At 47.7% G+C, this 22,630-nt stretch overlaps 1 protein-coding gene across 22 annotated transcripts in view; it reads right to left on the bottom strand.

Annotated features, from left to right (window-relative positions):
- CACNA1G (calcium voltage-gated channel subunit alpha1 G) overlaps positions 1 to 22,630 on the bottom strand; it is a 146,463-nt gene that overhangs the window by 60,641 nt on the left and 63,192 nt on the right. For 17 of the 22 annotated variants that reach the window (XR_005628241.1, XR_005628240.1, XR_005628242.1 and 14 more), the window contains exons 10-15: positions 21,836 to 22,200; positions 7,334 to 7,485; positions 6,616 to 6,801; positions 5,395 to 5,509; positions 4,548 to 4,703; positions 144 to 212 (exon numbers count right to left, since the gene is read on the bottom strand). Coding sequence is in view for 19 of the 22 variants with exons in the window: in XM_039716014.1 (XP_039571948.1) it covers positions 144 to 212; positions 4,548 to 4,703; positions 5,395 to 5,509; positions 6,616 to 6,801; positions 7,334 to 7,485; positions 21,836 to 22,200 (1,043 nt within the window). In the remaining 3 variants the exon portion in view is untranslated. The remainder of the gene's footprint in view (positions 1 to 143; positions 213 to 4,547; positions 4,704 to 5,394; positions 5,510 to 6,615; positions 6,802 to 7,333; positions 7,486 to 21,835; positions 22,201 to 22,630) is intronic. The other 5 variants (XM_039716021.1, XM_039716024.1, XM_039716028.1 and 2 more) reach the window with 1 other exon arrangement.

Raw genomic sequence — 22,630 nt, 5'->3', positions numbered from 1 at the left:
ACCAAAAAAAAAAAAACCACTTCCAAAACACTCAAATAGACCCCAAAAGAATGACAGCTACCACGATGAGCACAGCAGCACGGTGTGTGACCAGGCACCACGAGAGAGACAAGCACGGTGGCGGTGGGATGCGCCGTACGTACCCCCGACGAGTCGACAGGCAGCTGAATACAGCTTAACTGCCCACTCGCTTCTTCTCGCTTGGAGAGCTCCTGAGGGAGAAACGGGGGGAAGGAAGAGGGAGGAAGGGGAAGGTGGGGTTCAATTTTCAGTTTCAACAGCAGGACTGAGTGGGCAATCAAAAAACACAGGAGAGGAGGCAGGGAAGCAGAAGGGAAGGGGGAGGAGGGCAGTGTGTGGCTGCAGTGGAGAGCCAGGCACTGGATCCATTCCACTCAGCACAAGGAGAGAGTGGGATCTCAGGTAGAAAGAAGCCCTTTGAAGGGACCAGCCTTAAACCCTTTAAATTAAGTGTTTCGAAGAGAGTTTTCTTCAGCTCCTAAGTGATAATTGTGCTAATGAAACACCAGCTAATTACTGAAAACATGATTTTTTTTTTTGCAGCTGTATAATAGCATCTTTATTTATTATGCCTTCATTAAGCAGCAATGGAGGCTTTTAATGAATGTTTGATTAACATAATATCAGTGCTCTTCCAGGTGAAATGCCTAATTTAAGGAGAGACACAGTCTGCAGTGAGTTCAGATCCCTGCTCAGCCCTGTTAGTGGAAACACCCGTTTAAATCAGGATTCTGCAGTTGGGGGGCACAGCCCCATCCTGGGAAACTTTGCCACACCCATGACCCCAACATTTCACAGCACCAGAAGCCAGCCTTTCCCTGTTCGCTTGGAGAATAGACGTAATTTTTCACCTTGTTGTGTTTCCCCTTGCTCAGGGGTGGCTCTCCCAGTATTCCTCAGCATTTTTCAGCAGTGTGGCAGTGCCTGGTCCTCTCCCATGGGGCAGCAAGAGGCTCCATGCTGAAGCAGTAGGGCACAGATTATCCCACCAGCTGAATTTGTTGCCTACAGGGCGATGGATCTTTCCTCTGGTTGTTAAATGGTTACAAAATTCATCCCAGCCTAGGCTGGGATGAAGAGTTTAAGTCTTGCCTGCAATGTGATGGACACTTAACTTAAAGTCTTTGCTTGTAACAGAGAGAAACATGGAAAAGCCATCTAAAGGGAAAAGATGGAAATTTTCCTTTTGCTAGGAAAATCCCACTGAAGCTAACAGGAATGCAATAGGCAAGGGGTGCAAGAAAAGCACCATCCAAAAATCTCTCCTGCAGGAAGATTGACTGTTCACTTTGGCAAAAGCCCAGAAGAAGTTGAACATCTGTATTTCCCCAAGGATGCTACCTCTAGAAAGCAAGTAGCATCCTGCAGAGAAAAGATGGAGAGGCTGGAGGACCTGGGGTGCCAGGGAGGGAGTGGGGCACAAAGGACAGAAAGGATGAAACCCACAAGTGAGGACAGATGGGGACAACAGGACACAGAGTGGGAGGATTACCAATGGAAAAATACACCTTGGAGACAGCACTATTAGGAATTCCCTCGGGACAGGAGCTTTATGCCTACGAGGAGTCATTCCTGGCTTCAGAGAGAAGTCTCCAAGGCAGGCACTGGAGTGGGCACGCAGCAATTTCCAGTCAGCAGCCCAATCAAACAGAGTCCCCTGCTCACCTTCCCTGCACCAACACCAGGGTCCAATTCAATCAGGTAATGTGCAGTCAAAAATAACCACATGGCAAAAAGTCCTGCCTGTGCCTTTTGCATGAGAGAAGCTGGTTAAAGGAAACATTCCAAATTAAAGGAATTAATTCCAAATTAAAGGAAAAATGGGGAAAAAAAACTCCTCCACTTCAATCCTGCAAAATATATTGCTCTGTATTTAAAGTTTGGAAGAGGCCCTTTTAGTTTTTCAGCTGCTTATAGTCATCTGCTGCCTGGCAACTGGGGCTGCAAAGCCATGCACTAAAATTAACGACGTGCTTGTGGATTGAGGAAAGGCACTCAAGGACCAGGGAGATAAAGGCAGCAGCCCCAGGATTGTGTTTCAGCCCAGAAATCTCAAGGAGAATGGAAAAAAAATCCCAACAAACTCAACTCAGAAGAGGCAAGTGCAGACACGGGCATTAGACACTGGGGTTTGTTTACAGGGAGAGATGATCTCTCTATTAATTCTGCTTAGGAGAGGATCCTCTGTGTGCTGGCTTGCAAAAACCAGAATGTGATCTTTTCACAAAGCTACACACCAGCAAAGCTGAATAAACATAAACCAGCAAGGCCAGACCTGGGGCCTGACCTCCAGAGACATTTGCTCCAGTCTGCTGCAGGAAACCTGGGATAAGCCAAGGGCTCTCTTGGTGCCATTGCACCTTACTGGATGAATGCAGAGAACCCAGAATAACGAGGACGTGGAAGGAAGATTATTATGAAAAAGCTATCATCAAAGCCTGACATATAAAACAGCAGTGTAATCAGAGTCACAAATTATAGAAATATGGTGTGAGTTTGTCAAAATTGTCATGGCTGTGCAGGACTGACAACCCGGGTTTGGTCTTTGGGGGCTGCACTGGTTCCTGGTCCCTGTGATCACCTCAGCACTGGTGCATCACTGATGATGATGAGCATCACTGGCTTCAGGTCTGTGCAGGACTGACAACCCGGGTTTGGTCTTTGGGGGCTGCACTGGTTCCTGGTCCCTGTGATCACCTCAGCACTGGCATGAGCATCACTGGCTTCAGGCTGTCCCAGTGCTGTCCTAAATCCAAGGTTCCTCCCTGATTTACACAGCACTTAAAGCACATTTCAGCTTACACAGATATCCTGGAGCTGGCTTGGAGCAGCCCCGCGCTGCCCTGGCAGAGGAGACATGGGGGCAGCTGATGGGGCAGCCCTGATGCAGAAAACAGCCAAGAGCAAATTTGAGGAGTGCTGCAGGCAATTCCCTGACTCCAGGGGAGCCATACCCTCAAGGACACCATTACTGCAATAAAACCACAACACATGAAGCCAGGACGTGACTTTACAGGGAGTTGCACCATGGCACAGCTGGCCACAAGGCAAGGGACAATTTGCTGCCCAGGAAGAAGCACGCTGCAGTGGTGGAGCAGGAGCATGTTCTTGCATGGAAAACCAGACTGAGCCAAGGAGCAGAGGAGTCAGCCTCCCTTGAGGGCCAGGGGCTGGCAAATTGGCTGCTGCATTTAAAGGCTGTGTCCTTTTCTCTGCATAGTGGGTGCAAAGATCCAGGTGATCTCCTGCGCTGGTGACCTTCAAAGATCAATTTGCAGATTGAACAAAGGCTGGGTTTCAAAGCTGTCATCAGGAACAGACGAGGAGCTTTGTACCTCTTCTCACTCAGGCAAGGGAACATTTTTGGTATTTGAGAGAACTGGGCAAAGGAACATTTTGCTCTTCGAGAGAACCCAGCAGTGATTGTCCATTTGGCTGAATGGTGGGGGACATTTACAGACAGAAACAGCTACAACAATAACAATTAAAAAAGAAAGGCACCAACATGTAGAAAGAGAGAGATGATACAAAAAAAAAAATTCTTCTTGCTATATTCTAGTATGACTCCATTAATTTAACTCCAAACTTCAAAAATTGTAATGATAATAAAAACTGTTCTGTTTGTAGGGTGGTAGGATATTATAACACACATGCAACAAACCTCATATAATATTTCTTCACCCCAGAATGCTTTAAAAAATCAGAGATAGTGTGTAGAAGCACAGGCCATATAAGCAGATTCTAGTGAGGAGTTTTAGGTTGCATTTACCTCTCCAACCAACGCCCCAGGCAGGGTATAAGGGTCCCCTCCCCTTATGGGTGTTCTTGAACAGCTGGAAAACTTCTGCAAGGAGCAGGTGAGCATCACAGGTCCCCACTCTGAAGGGTACCAGGTGACATGCACACCCACTCCAAGCTGGACAGCTGGATTGGCAGTAGGATGGAAAAAAAGGTTGAGCTCAAGCCTACGTGTCCCCTCAAAGCCTCCAGCAATGCAGGATGCCTCATGGAAGCTCCCATTGAGATGAAGCAGATGGCAGAGACCAGAAATCAGAAATCATGTACTTTAAAATACACAGAGCATTGCAGGGCTGGAAATGGGAAGAGCTCCGTAAACGCATACCATGAAAAAAGATAATCATGTCACTAATCTCTTATCAGCCTGTGTAAGTTTTCAGGAGGGGCCTTTAATCTGGATGACAAACATGGTGAAAACTGTTTCAAAGAGACTGTCACAGCAGTGATCCATCCGCAGTGCCTGACTCACACCTCAGTTCCCACTCCTGCATTAATGCTAACAGTGCTTTTCATTTATGCCCTTCATTTAGAGGGTTTGTTGTATTAAATTGCACCACGGCTACGGAAACAAAAGAAGTTAAAAAAATAAGAAGACCTAATAATTTACCCTATTTTTTTCCCACACCACTTCTGTCAAGGTATTGCTGTCCACCTCAGAAATCAGATTCCAGGATCTGGAGGTCCTAAAACTTGAGAAGAAAGCAAAGGCACAAGCATGAGGACATTACCTCTGTCTGGAAACCCTCTACCAGGATGGCCACCAGCAGATTGAAGAGAACGTAATTCCCAAATGTCATGAGAGCGATGAAGTAGAGAGCAGCCCAGGATGAGGTGGAGGCCATGCCATTGTAAAGGACCTTGTTCCAGTCTTCCTGGGTCAAAATCTGCAGAGGAAGGATATGAAGACTATGGAGATACTGGAGGATAGGATGCTGGGTATCCACGCTCTGGATAGGCCAGACAAGCATCCTGCTTTTAGGGTTCCCACTGTAGCTGTAACCACAAGAGGATAAATCCCTTCTGAGCCAGAGAAGAGAGAGAACCAGAGAGACTGTGATTCCCAACCACCAGCAAGGACCTTGTGCAAACTGCCCTGTCCCCCATGTCCAGGGACAGCCATAAGGGAGGGTAACATCACACTGCTCAGACCTTTCCTTTCGTCAGCCAGAGGGACTTTAAGTCCTTCACACATCCCAGGGTTAAAGGGCCCAGAGCTGCTAGAACAAAAAAACTGCATGTATTGGCTTTAAACCAGATTCCATTATTTGTCAAAATACCACTACAAATGGTCTTGACCTTCTCCTTTCCATCCCTTCCCTCTACATTTACTTTCACCCACCCAGTCCATACCCTGCAAACACAAGAGTCTCCTGACTTGGCAGCCCCTCCTCACCAGGGTTCTGATTTAGTCTGGAAAACAGTCTGAAAGCCTCCATAAACCTGCACTTGTGGTTTCGGGTCATCTCCTTTCCATGGCATGGGGCTTCACTAAATTCTCCTGGATGCGTTGGAAAACAACCCCAAGTCTTTGCGATCTCAAAATGCCCATCAGTTGTTGTATTTTCCATTTTGTACCTGGAAAACAGTGACGATGGCCCAGAGCAAGGAGTCAAAGTTCTTCCTGTCGGGCAGAGTGTCACCATCCCGCTCCGAAGCGAACTTGCAGCCAAAGAGGTGCATGCCCAGGATGCTGCAAGTGACAGGAAGCAGGGGCTTGACAATAGGACCACCACACAAATCAGTAATCACACAGCAGGGTGACTCTCTCCTGATTTCACCTGAGCAATTCCTGTTTATGTTTTTTTTAAAAAGATGGATCTTTTGTTCCTTGAAAAACATGCCTTGAGATCACGCAAATCAGTTGTGAATTTAGGTCAAATCTGTCAAGGAGTTTCAACCAAAAAGTATGTCTGCTCCTTATTTTTCTTCTGCTTCATTTTTTATAAGTCAAAACATTGTCTTTCAACATTTTCTAAACAAAATGTTTTGACTTTCTGTTTTGCAATGACACATTTTCAGCAAAATATGCTTCAAATGAATTAGGAAGACAAAAAGGGTTTCTGTGAAATGCCTGAATAAGACATATCAGGGGACTCAAAACAGCTTTTTCAATTTTGACAGAAGAACAGAATACCTTTCATTATGGATAGATACTAAAAGAATAATCTGCTTTTCCGTGCTCTCCGCTAGTAATCTGAATAATCAAATTATTTACAGCTCTACTGAGCACCACACCTGCAAATGGCAGTTTTGGAGTCTCACTGGAAGAAGAGACATTATGCCCTGGAAGAGACTGTCTCTCTTCAGCCTTCCCAGTGCCTGCATTGCCCAAACACCACAGCTGGCTGTAGAAAGAGGAAGGCTCTTCTCAAAATCTAGACCAAAATCTAAAAATACAGGGATATGCCAAACCTGCTTGTAACATTTCTACTTGTCTGAAGACGAGGCCATGAAAAAGCATAAGCACCACCATGTCTGACATTCCTTTAGGAACACCATCCTCTTCTTGGTAATATTTTTATCACCAAACTTTCTGATAGTTGGTAAGTAACGGGATTGCTGTCTTGGGGTGATGTCAAGGAATCATCCAGCCTGAAAGGTTTTCTTTGTAAACCATTTTGCAAAGAAATCTCATCTGGCTAACTGAGAGAATTCAGGGCAGCAAACCACAGCCAGCAATGCTGTTCTTGGGACAGTTCAGCGCAGCCGTGTTCTGGTACGGACTCTGCCGCCTCCTCATCCCATCCCATCTAAAAACCCAGAGCAGGCTCAGGACAGGGAACTGCAAACACTCACCTAAAGATGAAGATGAAGAGCATCAGCAACATGCAGAAGGTGGCCACGTTGTCCATAGTCTTCATGAGGACGACGAGCTGGCGTTGCAATGCCGGCATGAAGCGGACCAGCTTCAACACCCGCATGAGACGAAAGGTGCGCAGGACCGAGAGCCCCCCGCCCTGCTGGCCCACAATCTCCCACACGCTGAGGAGGACAAAAAGTGTCAATGCAAGGTGACGGACAAAGCCTAATTGCAAAGGCCGAGAGGAGGGGCAGTGAACAGGAGGTGAAATTCAGAGGGAAGAGAGACGGAAAGTGGGCAGAGATGTGCTGCCAATGCCCGCGGTGATCTGGACTCTGTCCAGGCTTGCAAAGAGCAGAGCCCTACTTGAGTGTCAAAAATATGCCTGGAAATCAGTGACTGCAGCTGCAGGGGCAATTATAGCCTTTGCATGTGCCAAAAAAACAGAGATACTTAATCGGGCACTGGTTGTGCCATTTGGATCCCAGACTATCCCAAGACATCGGGACTGATAGCTTTCTGCTTGGGCCTCTCTCTAAAATGACCGCAAAATAATCCCAAGATATGTATTAGCAATCATGCATAAGTGCATTAATTACAGACAGAAGTGTAAAGCGTCACAGGAAGGTATTTATGCCAACTCTCCATTGCTTTCTGTTTAATTAAACACCCAAATGAGGAGAAGCACACATAAAGAAAGCTCGAGGTTTGTACCTAATCACCACAATGATCCCATCAAAGATGTTGTATGGATTCTTAATGTAGCCAAAAGGACCATAAACAAGGACTTTCAACAGCATCTCCAGGGCAAAGAGGCTTGTGAAGACGATGTTGCTGATCTCCAGGGCATTGGTAAGTTCCTCTGGCTGGGGAAAGAAGAGGAGGAAATTGAGAAAACAAACAGCCAGCTCCATATCCAGAAATCACACATGGAAACACAACAAGCCCCAATACTGCAAGTGTGAGAATACTGATGCAAATGATGTGGTGAGAAAATGGCAATAGCTCACTCAAAGCCCAGGAGTTGGAAGGAAAATACTTTCAGACTGTTTAAGGTTTAAAAGTCCATTGTAAATTCACCAGGTAAATCTGGACATGGACTTCACATTAATCAGAGCTTTAGTACCACCTCAGGAGGTTTAGGCAGGAGTGGCATGTACTGAGGCTTAATGCTTTGACATCCCCCACACTGATTCTCCTTATGCAGAAGGGAAAGTCAGGCATTTTCTCACATAAATATCCCTTTAGGGCCTGTCTTTTTATTTAGTAGCTCATCAAAAGATTTGAGCTAAGATTTTTCAAAAGCAGAGATCTGAGGTGATATAACCAGAATGGCTCCAAAAAAAAAATCTCATTACTCAAAAGAAATCTCATTATCAGGTGGCCCCAAATCTGCAGCTGAGGAAGGGCCCGATGCTGGCATTTCAGGACAGGCAATCTGAAAATAGAGGTATGAAAAAAACACAAAAACTTAACAAACAGACTCCTGGTAGTCGTAGACCTAAATTAATGCCTTTTATGTTTTTTTTTAGCATGTTTCACAGAGGGTTCCCAACAATGCCTGCAGATGCCCAGTGCTTCATTTTCCCCGACAGGTGGGCAGGCATTATTGGAAAACATATGGCAGAAGACAAAACCTGGTGGTGTAGTCTGCGTGGGATCAGTCAGTGGCAAAGACAGAATCCACATACAAGATCACTTCTCCCCGTTTAACCCCATGACACAGTTGCAGCTGCTTGGTTCTGCTGAAAGGCTTTGTTGAAGTCAGGGAGCTGACATCCTGGTGGGGTCACATCAGCAGTGCTGAGGTGGCACGCAGCATTGGGCTGGCACAGCTCACCTCACACCTCACACACAGTGGCTCCTAGGTTCCCCTGGGGTATTTTGGCACTGGCTGGTCTAACTTGTAACCTTCCATGTGGCTTGAGATGCCTGGACCATAACCACAATGGGTTATGGCCAGATGTGCATGCTTACAGTAGCCACACCACGAGCAGAAGACAACACAACACATGCAGTTGACTGCCCCTTCCACTTACATGAAACACATTCATGACTGGCCAAAAACTTCCTGTGACAGACCAGGAGCTGCTACACCACAGCACAGGCTGTAGGGCTTCACTTGAGGTGACCCAACCCCAACATGATGGCAACCACAAGAGTGGAGACCTCAGGGGCAGGATCAACACTTGGTCAACCGTGCTTCAGAGCCTCAAAAAACTACAGGGACCAAAGGGATCATAAATACATGCTGGCAAAAACACAGACAAATCCATGTAGGCATTCAAATATTTCTTTCCAAGGGTTAAACTACCCAGGCCCAGCCTTTGCATCTCAAGTTCCTCCAACCCAGCTTGAGGGTAGATGGGGACTGAAATCGGTGTGATGTTATCTCAACAAGGTAGTGAATCCCTGAGGACTTGCACGGATAATATCCCTGCACGGATATTGGCAGGAGCTTGTGATGACACAGATAGCAAAGGAGGAAACAGCAGCATTTAAAAGAAAATGTAATAAAAAAGTAAAAAAAAAAGACGGTGTTGAACACAACTTATACCTCAAACATCCTTGCTGAAGAACAGATCCCTTGTCTAGAGCTTGCCAAACGCACCATGCACACAGCCCAAATCACCTGCTGCTGATCTAGAGCTAAAATACAAACGCTGCAGCTCCCAATATTAAATTCAGCCATGGTTTAATGCCGTAATACCTATGGGAACACTCAGACACAGGGTAATAAATAGGCCAAGAACTTATATGTCAAGCTGCACCTCAGGACAATTTGAAATAACTACAATTCTACATTACTCACAAAAAAATGCCAACTCATTCATGAGCGCCTCAGTGCCGAGGCAGGCTGTGCTGTTATTAGCACCTCAGTGATACAGCTGGAAAGGAGATGTGTTCCTGGAAGCATTCCTTCTCATCCATCAGCACCACCAACCTGGACCCTGAAGGCTGAATTCCACCCTCTGTTCCACCTCTGCAGTGGTACAGTGAAATCCAACTGGAGCCACAGGCACAACCCAGTTAAACCCCTCACCCAACATCTCACAGCATCTTTTCCTCACGGGAGCTGACATGGAAAATCCAGCAGCCTTGGGAGAGATGACATGTTAATAGCATGGATTAATGAAACTCTGGACTTCATGGGCACTTTCTGGTCAGAGATGTTGCTGGAATGTGCAAATCCAGATGGGAGGTGCTGGCAGGGCATAGCTGAGTGATGTGGGGAGGCAGAGGGGGAGCAGCATTTACATTGCAACTCTCCCAGGATCCTCAGCACACACTGGAGGGGCTGTGACCCCTCTGGCCCATGAAATTTCCCTCCCAGAGCATCCAACTCAGGAGATATCCAACACCCAAATAGCCCTGGCACTGGTTTGTGAGGGCTATGGGTCAACCTGTGCTGACACTGCAGGAAAAAAATCTACCTGCCTCCCAATACTTCACCCCAAAAAAGCTACCTGCCCTCCCACTCCTCCTCCACATACTCTTATCCACTTCTCCTGCAGGAAACAGTTTTCAACATCAGAGACACTGGGCAGACATAATAACAATGAAGAGTGGGAACTCCTGAACCAGAGGTGAGAATATTAAAAAAAAATAATTGGTTAAACTGGATTGAAAGAGAAAGGGAAAACTTCCATGTCATCCATCCAGGAAAAGTGAGGAGATCCAGAGCAGCCTGTAGTTCTGCTGGGCTGGGTAAGCTGAGCATCTACTGGAAGCACACCCCACTCTGACCTGGCTGAAATCAGCTGAGTTATTTTGCTTTGGGAAACTACACATCCCAAAACAGTTGAGATGGGGCAATGCAAATTACTTGGGGGGTTTCACAGCCCTCTGTGAAGCAGGGCATCCTCTCAAGACCCTCAGTCCCACTCAGGGAACCCCAGGGCAGCTCATGAGTCCCCTGGAGCAGCTCATCATCCCTTTCAAGGGACACAGAGCTGCAGCTGCTCCATGGGGGACCCCTGCCATGACACCACTGGGATTTATTTGTACCAAGAGAGGGGGGCTGTGATCATGATCCTGCCCCGGGGAATCTCAGCCAGGCAGTGGGGATTCAGACCCTTCTAATAATGCCAGCTATGGGATTTTCCTTCAGCCACAGATGTATAAGATAATAAGATTTTTTATAAGATGCTTCTACTCTAGAGAAATCACAAATATGTCTGAGACCTCTTTCCTGAGACATCATTATAGTACAACAAGAACATGATTTTCTCTCCCATGGGAATTGAAATCCTCATCCCATCCCAAACAAGAATTCAAAATTTCAGACTTGGGAAACTAAGACACAATGCACAAAATCTTGGAGGTTCTTCCCTCTGTTTCAGTCCCCATTCCTTTATCCCTTTGCTCTGTATTGTAAATCAACCAAAATTAACAAACATAAATAAAAGTCAGCTTGAAGAACATGGAATTTTTTGTTCCCCAGCTGTCATTGGGGAACCAATGGGAACCATTAGGGAACTAACGCCCCAAATGGACATTTCAAACACCTCAGACAACATATTCCAATAAAGTTGGGGTTTTTTTTGCGGCCAGTCCACTGAAACTGCTCCTCTCCCACAAACAGCTTCAAATGTGATAAACTGACATTTTCTGACAGTAACTGTCTAATCAAAACACTATCGACCAGCTGTAGACATCATGTACCTGAGAGAGTCACTGACTCCTGGCACACAACCAGCTGCATGGATCCTCACTGGGCTGGCAGGAAAACAACTGGCAAAATCACTCAGATTTTCTCTCTGAGGGCCGCAACACAGCAGCTGGGGGACGTAACATCCTTCCTTTGACTAAATGATATATTGTGGACAAAAAAAAACCTTCCAGGACCACCGTAAAAAGGCATTTTTCAGGAAGCAGAAACTGAGGTGCAGAGCCTGGGGTTTCTATGCAGCACAAAGCCTCTGCCCACCACCCCCATTACAGCACAGCTGCCACAGCCTCAGCTTCTCCATTAAAAGAAGAGTCTGCTAATTCTCTCATCAGTAGCAGCAGTGCCTAATTAAAAGGAAAGCATCCTATGATTAAACGAGCAACACCCAGAAAGAGCGAGATCCAAGTGTAATTCAACTCTGGTACAAAACAGCAGCTCTGCCGATGAGCCCTCAGTAAACACTGAATTTTGTTTACAGGACATCTTGCCTTGCTGGACACACAGATATGTTGTCCTGGATAAATCATTCCCTGTTAGCCTTCTGTTTGCGCAGTGTTGATTTGTTGATGTACTAAACAGCACATTGACAAGCTGTGGCAGCACATGAAATGAGAGCAGACAGGGCAGCGCCGCTCAGAAAATACAGAGCATCACTGGGGCAGAGGGAGGATGTGAGCACAGGCACCCACCCAAAGCTGATCCTGCCTGGCAGGGAGCAAGTGTGGCAGTCAGGAGGGCATGCTCTCTGCACCCTGTCTGGAGGATTCAGGCAAGGCTGTCTGGCACCAAGCAGGGCACTGCCAGGGGGATGGGAGGAAGCAAGGGGAGACATCCCCAGAGTGCCTCAAGAGGTATCTCAAAGCTGGACCAGCACCGTGCCCTCTTTTGGCAATCAGAAATAGGCTGTAATGCATTTCTTTCTCTTTTTTCCCCCCCTATTTTTAAAGTTGAGTAGAAGCTCATGAACGAGATTTCCAATGCAGAAGCTACACACTCCATTTCTATGTGGGCATAAACCTCTTCTTCCTGCACACAGGGCTCCAAGGTGTCTGCTGAGCAAGCGAGGCTGTGGACACTGAGTTGGGGAGAAGGTGAGGACTGGAGCTGGGGCCATGCAAGCCCTGGGGCCTGTGCTCCCCAATTTCTGAAAAACAAGCCCTGCTGCTGTATCAAGTTCAACCAAATGCCCCAGCAGACAGTGCCCAGAGCTTACAAGGCTTCCCACTCCTGCCTTCCTCCAGCTGTGACCCATTTAGGGCACAGGGTCTTCATCATCATCATCATCAGACCTGCACCCAGTGCCATGGGTATGGCTGGCACATTTCCATCCATCCCGCACTTCCCTTGTCCAGACAACGAGCTCCAGGCTGCAGGCAAGCCTGGTCTTGTCCAGCCCCTGCTCCTGGGATGCCAACACAAAAGAACAGAAGCACCCCAGGGTCTTTCATCTCTACCTTGCTAACAATAAAACAGAAAACCCCGCTCTGTCTCACCACAGCTCAGAGCGAGGGTTGGGACGACCAGGCAGGAGGCAGATCCCTCCTGATCCCAAGGGATATCTTTGAGATATCGCTCTACTTCTGTGAGCACATCCAGAAGACCGTGAAAACTTCCAACCCATTCAAACTGCTGCAAGAATAAGACCTTTCTGAAATCATTGCCATGGCAACTAGGAAAAATAACACAGAAAGAAAATAGCGACCTCAGCTATTTCACAGGAAGCACCAACAACATTTTACTGACTCATCGCTTGCAGATTTCTGATATATATACATAAGAAAGAAAATCAAATGGGTCACACAAAGATAGGATTTTCAACTTGACACTACTAAGATCCTCTCCACCCCCCATGTGGGTGCTACATAAGAAAGAAAATCAAATGGGTCACACAAAGATAGGATTTTCAACTTGACACTGCTCTGTTAAGATCCTCTCCACCCTCCATGTGGGTGAAGACACACACCAGGTCCACCCCAGAACAGAAGCCAGACCACAAGTCCTGGGGCAAAATGCAAGGAATTCTCATGAACAGAAGCAGCTCTTAATTAACAAAATGAGGTGCCCTTTCTTTGCCCTCTCCCACGCTCAGTTCCCCATGACTGATAGCTCATGGCTGTGTCCTCATTCAACCCACAAGCCTTCTCCAGGCACTGCCCCTATCACATCCACATCAATCCCCCTGTATCAGTGCACCCACCCAGCCACGACCATCCAAAACACCACTTCAGTTCCCTCCAGTAAATACAGCTCCTGTTGGCTCCGGAGCTGCTTGCGACTTTATAAATAGAAACTCAACCCACACATATTTTCAGAAGTGACATTCATTGTCTTTGGGGCTCCTTAAAAGGTATCAGGCTTTAGCTACTGTCCTGTGTCCAGCAGAGCAAATCTGAGCCATGCTTAATCGCGGTATGAGAGGCTTCCTCTACTTGTCCTTTGCCAACTTGGTTAAAGAAAACAATTTGGAAAGTAGCAGGATTGTGGCAGGTTTTGCTCTGCTCCTCCTGGGGCTGGAGACATGGAAAAGGGCAGCGTGCTCCCTGCTCAGTGGGCTGGAGAAGGACTGCTGGGATGCTCAGGATTTGTAAGCATTTATTATAAGGAAATTACTTTTCAGACAAGTTAACAAGTCCAGTTACATCCCTTCACTGCATGGGAAAGAAGGATTTTCTTACAGGCTGAATGGAGGCTGAATATTTCATGCCACAGCAAGTAATGATGTAAGAAAGGGAGGAAAGCAGCTTTCATTTCAGAGAAATCAGAGCTGTCTGCACAGGAGGGATTCCCCTTCCATCCCTTCTGCTAATCTCCTTGTCTTCCACCCAGCCTTTCCCATTCCAATCAACAAGTGTCCCTTCCCAGCCCACATCTGCAGAGAGAAGGAGCTGAGTCCTGTGGACATGGAACCTCCTGCTGCAAGATGTTCCTCTCCAACACATCTTTGTTGAGGAACCATGGCAAAAAACCTGAATTCCCTGGTCCCGAATTGCCCTTTTGGGGCTGAGTCCCAGCCCCCACCTGTCTACTTTGAGAGCAGGGTGCAAATGAAGGGATGAGCCCCAAATGTGATGGAGAATTTCATCGACCCACCCTGAAGGGACATTACATGAACCATGCTGCCCAGACCCACAAACAGGGCATGCAGATCACACCCTCCTCCACCAAGTTCTGCAGCTGGCTTCTCTTTATCACTCTCTGGAGGCACAGCACATATCATTGCCTGGAGATTTCTGGATGAGTATTATTGCAGAAAATGCAAGAAAAACATGAACCAGCTCATCCCTCTGCCCAGGTTTTGCGGGAGCTTAAGCTGAACAAAAGCTGCATTTCTACTTGGTCACACCTTGTAAGTACTTAAGATTTAAAGCCCTCTATTTCTGGTTAATCTAAACCAAGTTTGAAACTTATCTCCCTATTAGTACTTGAGAAGGGACCAGGGGGAGGGAGGAAATAAAAAGAGGGAAAGAAAAATGCTGTCACTGTAGAGCTCCTGCACAGTTCTGCTGAACCTGGCTTTCTGATGCTGGTAACACTATCTCTAATGCTGACAGACATCCATGGGGGAAAAGCTGCTCATTTCCTAACATCAGCAAAAAACCAATTACAACAAAGAGCTGAAATCCAGCAGAGATGAGGGAAAAAGCACTCAGCTGCTGCCCCCATTCCTGCTGGGGGCTGAGCAGGGTAGGGATGGGCTCTGTGAGGACATGAGTGGCAGCAGGGCAGAGTCATGGGTGCCAACAACATTGGGACAAACCTCTACCAGGAGAACTGGGGAAAAATATGGGCTGATCCCTGGGAAAACACCAACAAGCAGAAGTGCTTACAGATGAAAGTGTTTGTGGTGCAAGCTGAGGGTGCTCCAGATGCTCTAGCTGAATTTCCTGGATCCCACCCAAAGGAACAACCACAATAATCAAAGAAGGAACAGAAAGAAATGCCTGGTTATCTGCATAGAGCACTGATTTTTCATCCATACAGAGATGAAGCAAGTTTTGAAAGTGCACATCATTTTTCCATTTCACCTAGCTGGAGCCTCTTCTCAGTGCTGTCTAGGCAGCGATAACAGGAGGGTATGGATGGCAGCTGAAACAACAGCTGTAATGATAGGATCTAAGGCAGCCCAAGTATTTCCAGCCTCTGAACTAAATTAACAGGAAAGGACTGACACTTATGGTTCCCCAACCAGGGAGCTGAAGAAAACTTTAGCAGGTGTCAAGGAATCTATATAGACTCATTCCAAAAGCATACAGAGAACTGATTTATCTGATAAAAAAATTACCTTTCCAGTTGCATGAAATCTCATTTAATTTTCAAATAATTCAGGTTCCAGAACCGGGATAAAGTCTGCTTTGTAAGCACAGCCCATTTTTAATGACTAAGAGGACCGTGGCATTTTTTATCCCTGGAAGAGCTTCACAAGTGGGTCAATTAAAACATGCGAGTTTCTACAAGATCTCAGAAACTCTTCCAATCCCCAAGAAGCAGAAGAACCCCCAAGGTCCACAAAAAGAATTACCCCCACTAACAAACAGAGAACTGGTTTTGAAGTCGGTAATCCTAGCGATTAATAGCTCCGATGGCTTCCATTAGCATCCACTCCTCCAGTCTCCAACAACAAGCCATTAATGAGAGCAATTTCTGCATAAGCAGGAGCTAATTTAATACAGCACATGCAAACCCATAGGGCACTTCATTTGCCTGCCATGGGAGTGCCCCTTGCTGCTGGAGTGTCAAGGAATTAAGTTGACAGTAGCTCCAAGCCCTACACTGGGCAAAGCCAGCAGGAGCTGAGGGAGGGAAAACCCTCACTGACCTGCCAAGGCTTTGATTGCTTGGCTAAGAGCAGCTGGCATAGGGCTGGAGAGACATGTAAGAGAGTTAAATAGAGATGTGGGATGTGCACCTGAGTGGAAGTGGAGATATCTCTGTAGGAAGAGAAGGTAGTGCATGAACGTGAGGCCTTGTGAGCTCCTGGGAAGAGCCCTGGGCAGATGGAGGCTTTCCAAGGAAAGGTTGTTTCATTGATTCAGGGATACACACACCTGTGTAAGTGCCCTTCTAAAACAAAGCCTAATGAATCAGACTCATACGGGGAAGTATCAAATGAGAAATTTCACCACAAAGCTGGTCTGTACCATTCAGCTGGAGTGAGACAGCCGGGGTACAGGGTTAAGGAGTGCAGCACCAGTTTGCATCAGTGTGTGATGCAGAGAGCCCCTGGTGCAGCACCAGCTGGGACATGGACATGGAAGTGGGACAGGTCTTTGCAACCCTGCACCCACAGGAGCAACTCAGAAGAGATGGAAGAAATGCCAGAAATATTTTACAAAACAAAAGGATTCCCTTCCTTCCTGACCTGGGGACCTGACACAAATCCATGCACATCAAAGAAGCCAAAATATGTGTGTCCTGGATTGATGTGGCATGGAGCCACTGAGGCTGGAAGGGATACGGAGCTGTCCATGACTGCCCTATGTAGCCAGACAAGGGTGAGCTGCAACCAATCCCTGGATCTCCCACAGCCTCCTCAGGAGGTGAACGAGCACTGGGCAAGATCTCATTTTAGGGATTTTTAGGGATGGTCAAAGGAGCAGCCTCCACACACCTGACAAATTGCAGCTGCCATCCACCAGCAGCAAAATTTTCAGCTGGGCTTGAAACTGGTGGGGATTGGGATGCTCTTGACCACCAAGTGCTGGGAGCAAAGTACTTCTCATCCCAAATATGCCCTTATCTTTTGAGGCAGTGCTTATACAGGGATCCAGACCTGCTACTCTCCAGTCTGCCCAGAACTTTGGACACACAAGCATCCTGAGACTTGGGGCACCAACCTGTCACACCCCCATTGCCCAGTTCCCTTATACCATTTCTCCATGGAACAATCCAATTTTCCTCCCACATGGAGAAATCAATCAGTGGGTGTTATGACAACTAATAATTTTCAGTTACCTTCTTCCCTGCACATTGAATTCAGGCAGAAGCAGAAGTACATAAATACCATTTGGGTGACTATTATTAATACTTGAACCTGCAGCCTAATGGCTGCTCCATGCTGGCAGTTTTTCGAACTGTTCACCTCCCCTCTCCATCATACTGGATATCTAAAAATTTAATGTTCTGTGATGCTGATTAAGACAACCCTCTTGTTCTCAAGCCTTGACTGTTTACATAAATAGACACGTTAATGCATTTTGCCAGCAAGGTTTCCTTTGACTCCTTGGCACAGATGGTTGATATTTCCATGCCGCAGCAGCTATTAGATCGTAATGTTACCAGTGACAACCCTATATCATCTGTACCCTGCTCTCTCCCCTGCAGCAGGATGTACCAGGAATTCAGCTAGAGACACTGCCATGGGCTTAGGCTGCTCCTGTCTCCTGCAGAAGGAGTTTGCCCACCTTGGCTTCAGGCACTGTGGCTTTGTGGATCCCTACAACACGCTGCTGTAGCGGGGGGTCCTCCAATGGCTGCGTTCATGCTGGGACATGTCAGGCATTCCCTCATCCCACTTCCTTGAAGAACTGCCTCCCATGGATAATGAGCTTTTCTCCTTGGGTGCTGTCTCAGAGAGTCATCCACCTTCGTCACCTCTCCAATTTGCTCTTAAAAATCAACAAAAGGCTCCCCACAGGTCTGAACCAATTCTTTCTTCCTTCTTTCAGAGACACCAGGGTTTTGGATCAATCTAGATCCAAGTCCACACAAGGCTCAGGCAGGGATTTGAAGCCATTGCAGCTTTGGAGAGGCCAGGGAAGGACTCTCCAGTCTCTTTCTTGTTATGTTAACAATGGCAAAACACCGCAGAGACGGCAGCTGAAATTCAAGTGCTATTTAAACAAAAGAATATGTAGGGTATAGTTCATACAATGCGAGTTCAGACAAGGAAACTCAGAACAGCCAGGAAGCTCAATGTGAACCAGATTTTAAAAACAAAAACAAAACCCCCAAAGCCCTTCCTCAAGGAAGCCCTTGCCGAATTCTTTCCCCTACTGAGGCGTCCAACATCACGCCTCATACTAAAGCCTTTGCTTTTCACTCCAAGAAAGGAGTTGGAGGAAAAAAAGGAAAATAAAAGCAGCATATTATGGAACAGAGCCTGGCTTACAGCCAGGGCTGGGGGGAAAGCAGCACAGAAACCCTCTGGTTTAGCAGCATATTTTACTCCTGCTCTATGGCAGAACAATCTTTTGCAAAGCCGCAGCTGTTTGAACCCACAGTGCTGCAGAGGCTCAGCTTCCTTAAGGCGAATCAGTCAATTGGTTCAACAGTGTATTTAAAATCCCCCCGAGTCTACCTTTAAATCACATTTATATTCCTCTACCCAAAGGTAATAGTTTCTACCTGCATTTTGCTTCATCTCTGTAGAAAAACAAGCTATTTAGCAGCCACATTAATAATCTGCGGCAATCTGGTTGTCATTTCCCTGATGGAAAATTTCACACTGCTGCCCAGCAGCCGCAACGTGGTGAGTTCTGCAAGCACCTCACACTGTGCTGCCTCCCTCCCACCTCACCTAGAGTCAGAAGAACAGCAGGAGTTGGTTTCACATGGGCGGGGTGGGGAGGAAATACAGAATTACAACCAGTCAGGTGTACCTACAGCTCAGGCATGTGCAGGAACCACGTGGAAACAACCTGGTGTTGAGTGAGAAAGTCAGTCAGCTCATGTCAGAAGCAGCCTGGAGGAAACCCAGCTCTTGAAGCCCCAGCCATGTGATGGTAAAATGTGTGTTGACAATTTACTGTGGAAGGTGGCCTATGGAAAAGAGCCTTAGGTGGAAGAGGAGGTTCATCCAGCAGCCCTGGCTATGGGTGCTCATTCTGGCCAGGTTGACTGATGGGTGAATACAAATAAACAGCAAGAGGTGGGGGCCAGCATTTTCAACACACTTCCAATTGCCACTCATTTGTATGTGCCTTCAGAGAACCACTGTCATCTTAAATACCCCAACCAGGCCTACTCTGGTTGCCATGTCTGTTAAACAAGAGACTGAAAGAGTTTTTCAGGTCCCTCCAGGCTGCCTGTCCCAAGGTGAGATGTCAAATCTCCAGAGGAGCAAACTTTTCTCCCTGGCTGTTATGAGGAGCTCAGCTCACCAGCTCCTGTCTTGAAGTCCAGGATGGTCTGGTGGTCCCAGAGCTGCTGAATCCCACCCAGCATTGCTGGGGGCAGATGGGTAGGCAGAAGCCTCTTCCTTCTTGAGTAACCTCCAGCCTGTCCTTCCTCTCAGAGAGGAGCAGCCCCTCTGCCAAGGGGCTGCTAAACAACACAAGGTTTTGACGTGACACCTTAAAATAGGCCCTTAAAATATTTACCCTAATATAGTCCACTGTGCCCAGGGCAGCATGTGGAAAGCCCAAGAGGTAAATACTGTCTAAATAAGCAGAGAGCTTAATATAGAAAGTCATGAAGTCAAGTACTCTTGAAGCGCTCTCACATCTTTGCAAACATCAGTCAGTAAAGATAAATTTGACATGGTTGATCACTCACACTTTTAGGAAAGGCTCTTCTAAATGAAAGAAAAAAACATGTTTCTGTGTTTATAATCTCTGCAGGAAGGCCCGGTCCAGCATTTTGCCCCTCTAATTCCTGCTCTCATAGCTGTCAGATTATGAAATTGCCAGCACTAAGCCTTACAAGCATACAAAGAAACACCTCTCTGTTCTCTGCCGCCACTTCGAGAAGATGAACTAATAAAAACAAGCTCTGCTATTATCTCCAAATGCCTGGGAGAAAGGAATCTGGAACAGTAGTAGCTTCAAAATACCATTAAAGAAAGCAACCACCCACAGTGTCTGGAGTCCCCCCACGCTTATCAGCTCCCTTCACCCTTGTTACCCGAAAACCACGCAAAAATCTGCCTCATGTCATCCAGATGTTTGCTGGAACTCACCGCTGGCCAGGGCAGAAACTAGAAACCTCCTGCCCCACTTTTCCCAAGGCAGAGAATTAAGGAGCTGTGTTTCACTTAGAGTGTTTGATGATGGGAGCTTGCTCAGCCACCCCTCCCCAGTGGGGTGGTCCCCCTGGATGGGAGCCCACACCAGCATCTCCCAAAAATGCTCCTGGTAAAGAGCAACAAGATTTGACATTTGGGCAGTCCCACCAAAGACACCGTGGATCTGCTTTCACCCTTCAGCCAAGGGAGGAATAAAAGTGTTTATTGGTTTTTGTGAACCATCTCCTCTCAGCTTCTTTGGGATAATCTTCCCAAGATTATTAAATAAAGGTAGAATCACTCAAGCTTCCCTGCAGAGCTCCCATCAAGGGCAGCAAATGAAGGTGAAACCAGCAGGACTTTGGAGTGCACCACTGTTTATTGTGTACTGAAAACAGCACCTAGCCAGCTAGACTGCATCAGGGCATCAGGGAGGAGGTGCTGGCTGGAAGGGACACATTGAGCACAGCCACGTCTCCCTGGCACTCGGTCACTGAGGCATTAATGCCACAGGAAGACAGGGGAATTGGGAGCTGATCCACAGCCACCACTGCTTCCACCAGGAGCTGGGGGAGAAACACCTCTGTGAGCAACTCAGCAAACATGAAACATGCCAGGAAGGGAGAAAACTGAGTCACATTGAGATGCAATGAGCTTCTCAGCCAAGACTGGTGCTGGGAGCACAGAGCTTTGACATCGTGGGAGAAACAACATGCTGAGAGCCCTCAAGAATGGGAGGGGCTTATAACAAGGTTTTGCAGCATCCCTGCATCCACACTGATAAATTTTTCACCCCAAAGGAAGCATGCACCTGCAGCCCCGAGATACACACCTGAGGCAGGATCAAGGGCACCATGCCAGGCAAGCCCCAGCAGCAGCCACAAAACTCATGTGAGGCCACAGCATGCAAAGCCTCTGAAAGCAGAGTTCTTGTCATGGAACATCATGGAGATGTTTCAAGAGGAACAGGGCAACTCCTTTTCTTAATGACTATTTATAGGGAAAGCTCTGCTAGGTGACAAGCAGTGAGAGGCTGGAGCACAGGCACTCTCTTGCCTGCAAGGACTCAGATAATTGAGCGAAGGAATAGCCAGTGATGAGTCTATTTTGGACTCATCATGCTGCTGCTGGAGCATTCACCGAGGAGGCAAAGCCATTTTTTATCTCCTCTCCAAGGAGTGCAAACTCAGTTGAGTTCCCTGCCTGCAGCTGCACTGACCCCAGAGCCCACAGCTGCTGGCAGCACCTCAAGCACTGCCAGGCTCACAGAGACCTGGTGGCAAAGGGCTGCTTCTTCTCCGTGGTCCTCTCACACAGACCCCAGCACCACCTGGTGCTGCCCAGGGAACAGTGGTCTCAGCATGTTGCTGACCACCCCTGGTAGGGCTAGGACACAGGAGCTGACATAACCAGGTACCAGCCAAGGTGATTGCTGCACCCTGGAAGCAGGCTCAGAGGAACAAGCCTGCCTTATTCCATTCTGGGACCCTTCCCAGAGCATTTTAATGCCTCTCACCCCAAACCATCCCACCAGCAGCTGGATTTGGACTCACAACTCCACCTGCAACCCCGCTGCACCAGGAGCCGCCAGGACAGCACTCACCTGCTCGTGGTACTCAATCCCCATGCTGAGCGTGTTAATGAGAATGGCCACCATGATCCCACGGCCAAAGTATTTGCTGTCCACAATCTTCTGGAAAGTCTCACACACCACGCGCCAGAAGGCCAGCACCAGGTGGGCTCTCTTGGCCCGGGCCCTGCCACTCTGCGGGTCCCGCTGGTCGCTGTAGTGCGCGTCCTGTGTGAACTCGTAGACGCCCTCGCTGTCCGAGTCGGCCGTCTCGTTGTCCGACAGCTCGGCCTCGCCCGCCAGCGCTGCCAGGCAGTACGGGCAGCTCTCGGGGCTGCAGGAGCCCCCCTCCAGCCTGGTGCAGGGGCTGGGGATCTTGCAAGAGCCTTGGCAGGGACCTGAAATGGCAGCAGAGCAGGGAAAGGGCAGCTCGTCAGCTGGGACTGAGGGCTGCAGGAAGCGAGCCCTGTTCCCTGTTAGCACCAAACCTTTGCCTCTGACACGACAAGCATTTCCTAATGGGAAAAGGGATTCTGCTGGGTTAAAAACCGGGCTCCCTAGTGCCTTCTCTCTGTTTATGAAGCTCTCTTTGCTGCCCCCAGACAGGTACCACCCCAGGCATGGACCCTAAGGGCACCTCATTACATCTCTAGCCATTACAGGAAGGAGGAAGCAATCGGTTCCCCCAGTCCTGGCAGGCTCCTGGCTGTAATTATCAGAAGGACTGTTAGCAGCCTTCTTTCCTGTTCCCTCTGCTGATGCTCCAAAACGACAAGCTTCCCTCTCCACACGTTGGACTCAGTGGCAGCTGCCAGGTGTATCCTGGGT

Source organism: Passer montanus, unplaced genomic scaffold (assembly GCF_014805655.1).
Source record: "Passer montanus isolate IOZ18808 unplaced genomic scaffold, ASM1480565v1 scaffold35, whole genome shotgun sequence".
NCBI lineage: Eukaryota > Metazoa > Chordata > Aves > Passeriformes > Passeridae > Passer > Passer montanus.
Note: the sequence above shows the minus strand (reverse complement) of the source record. Positions and strands in the feature narration are given on the sequence as shown.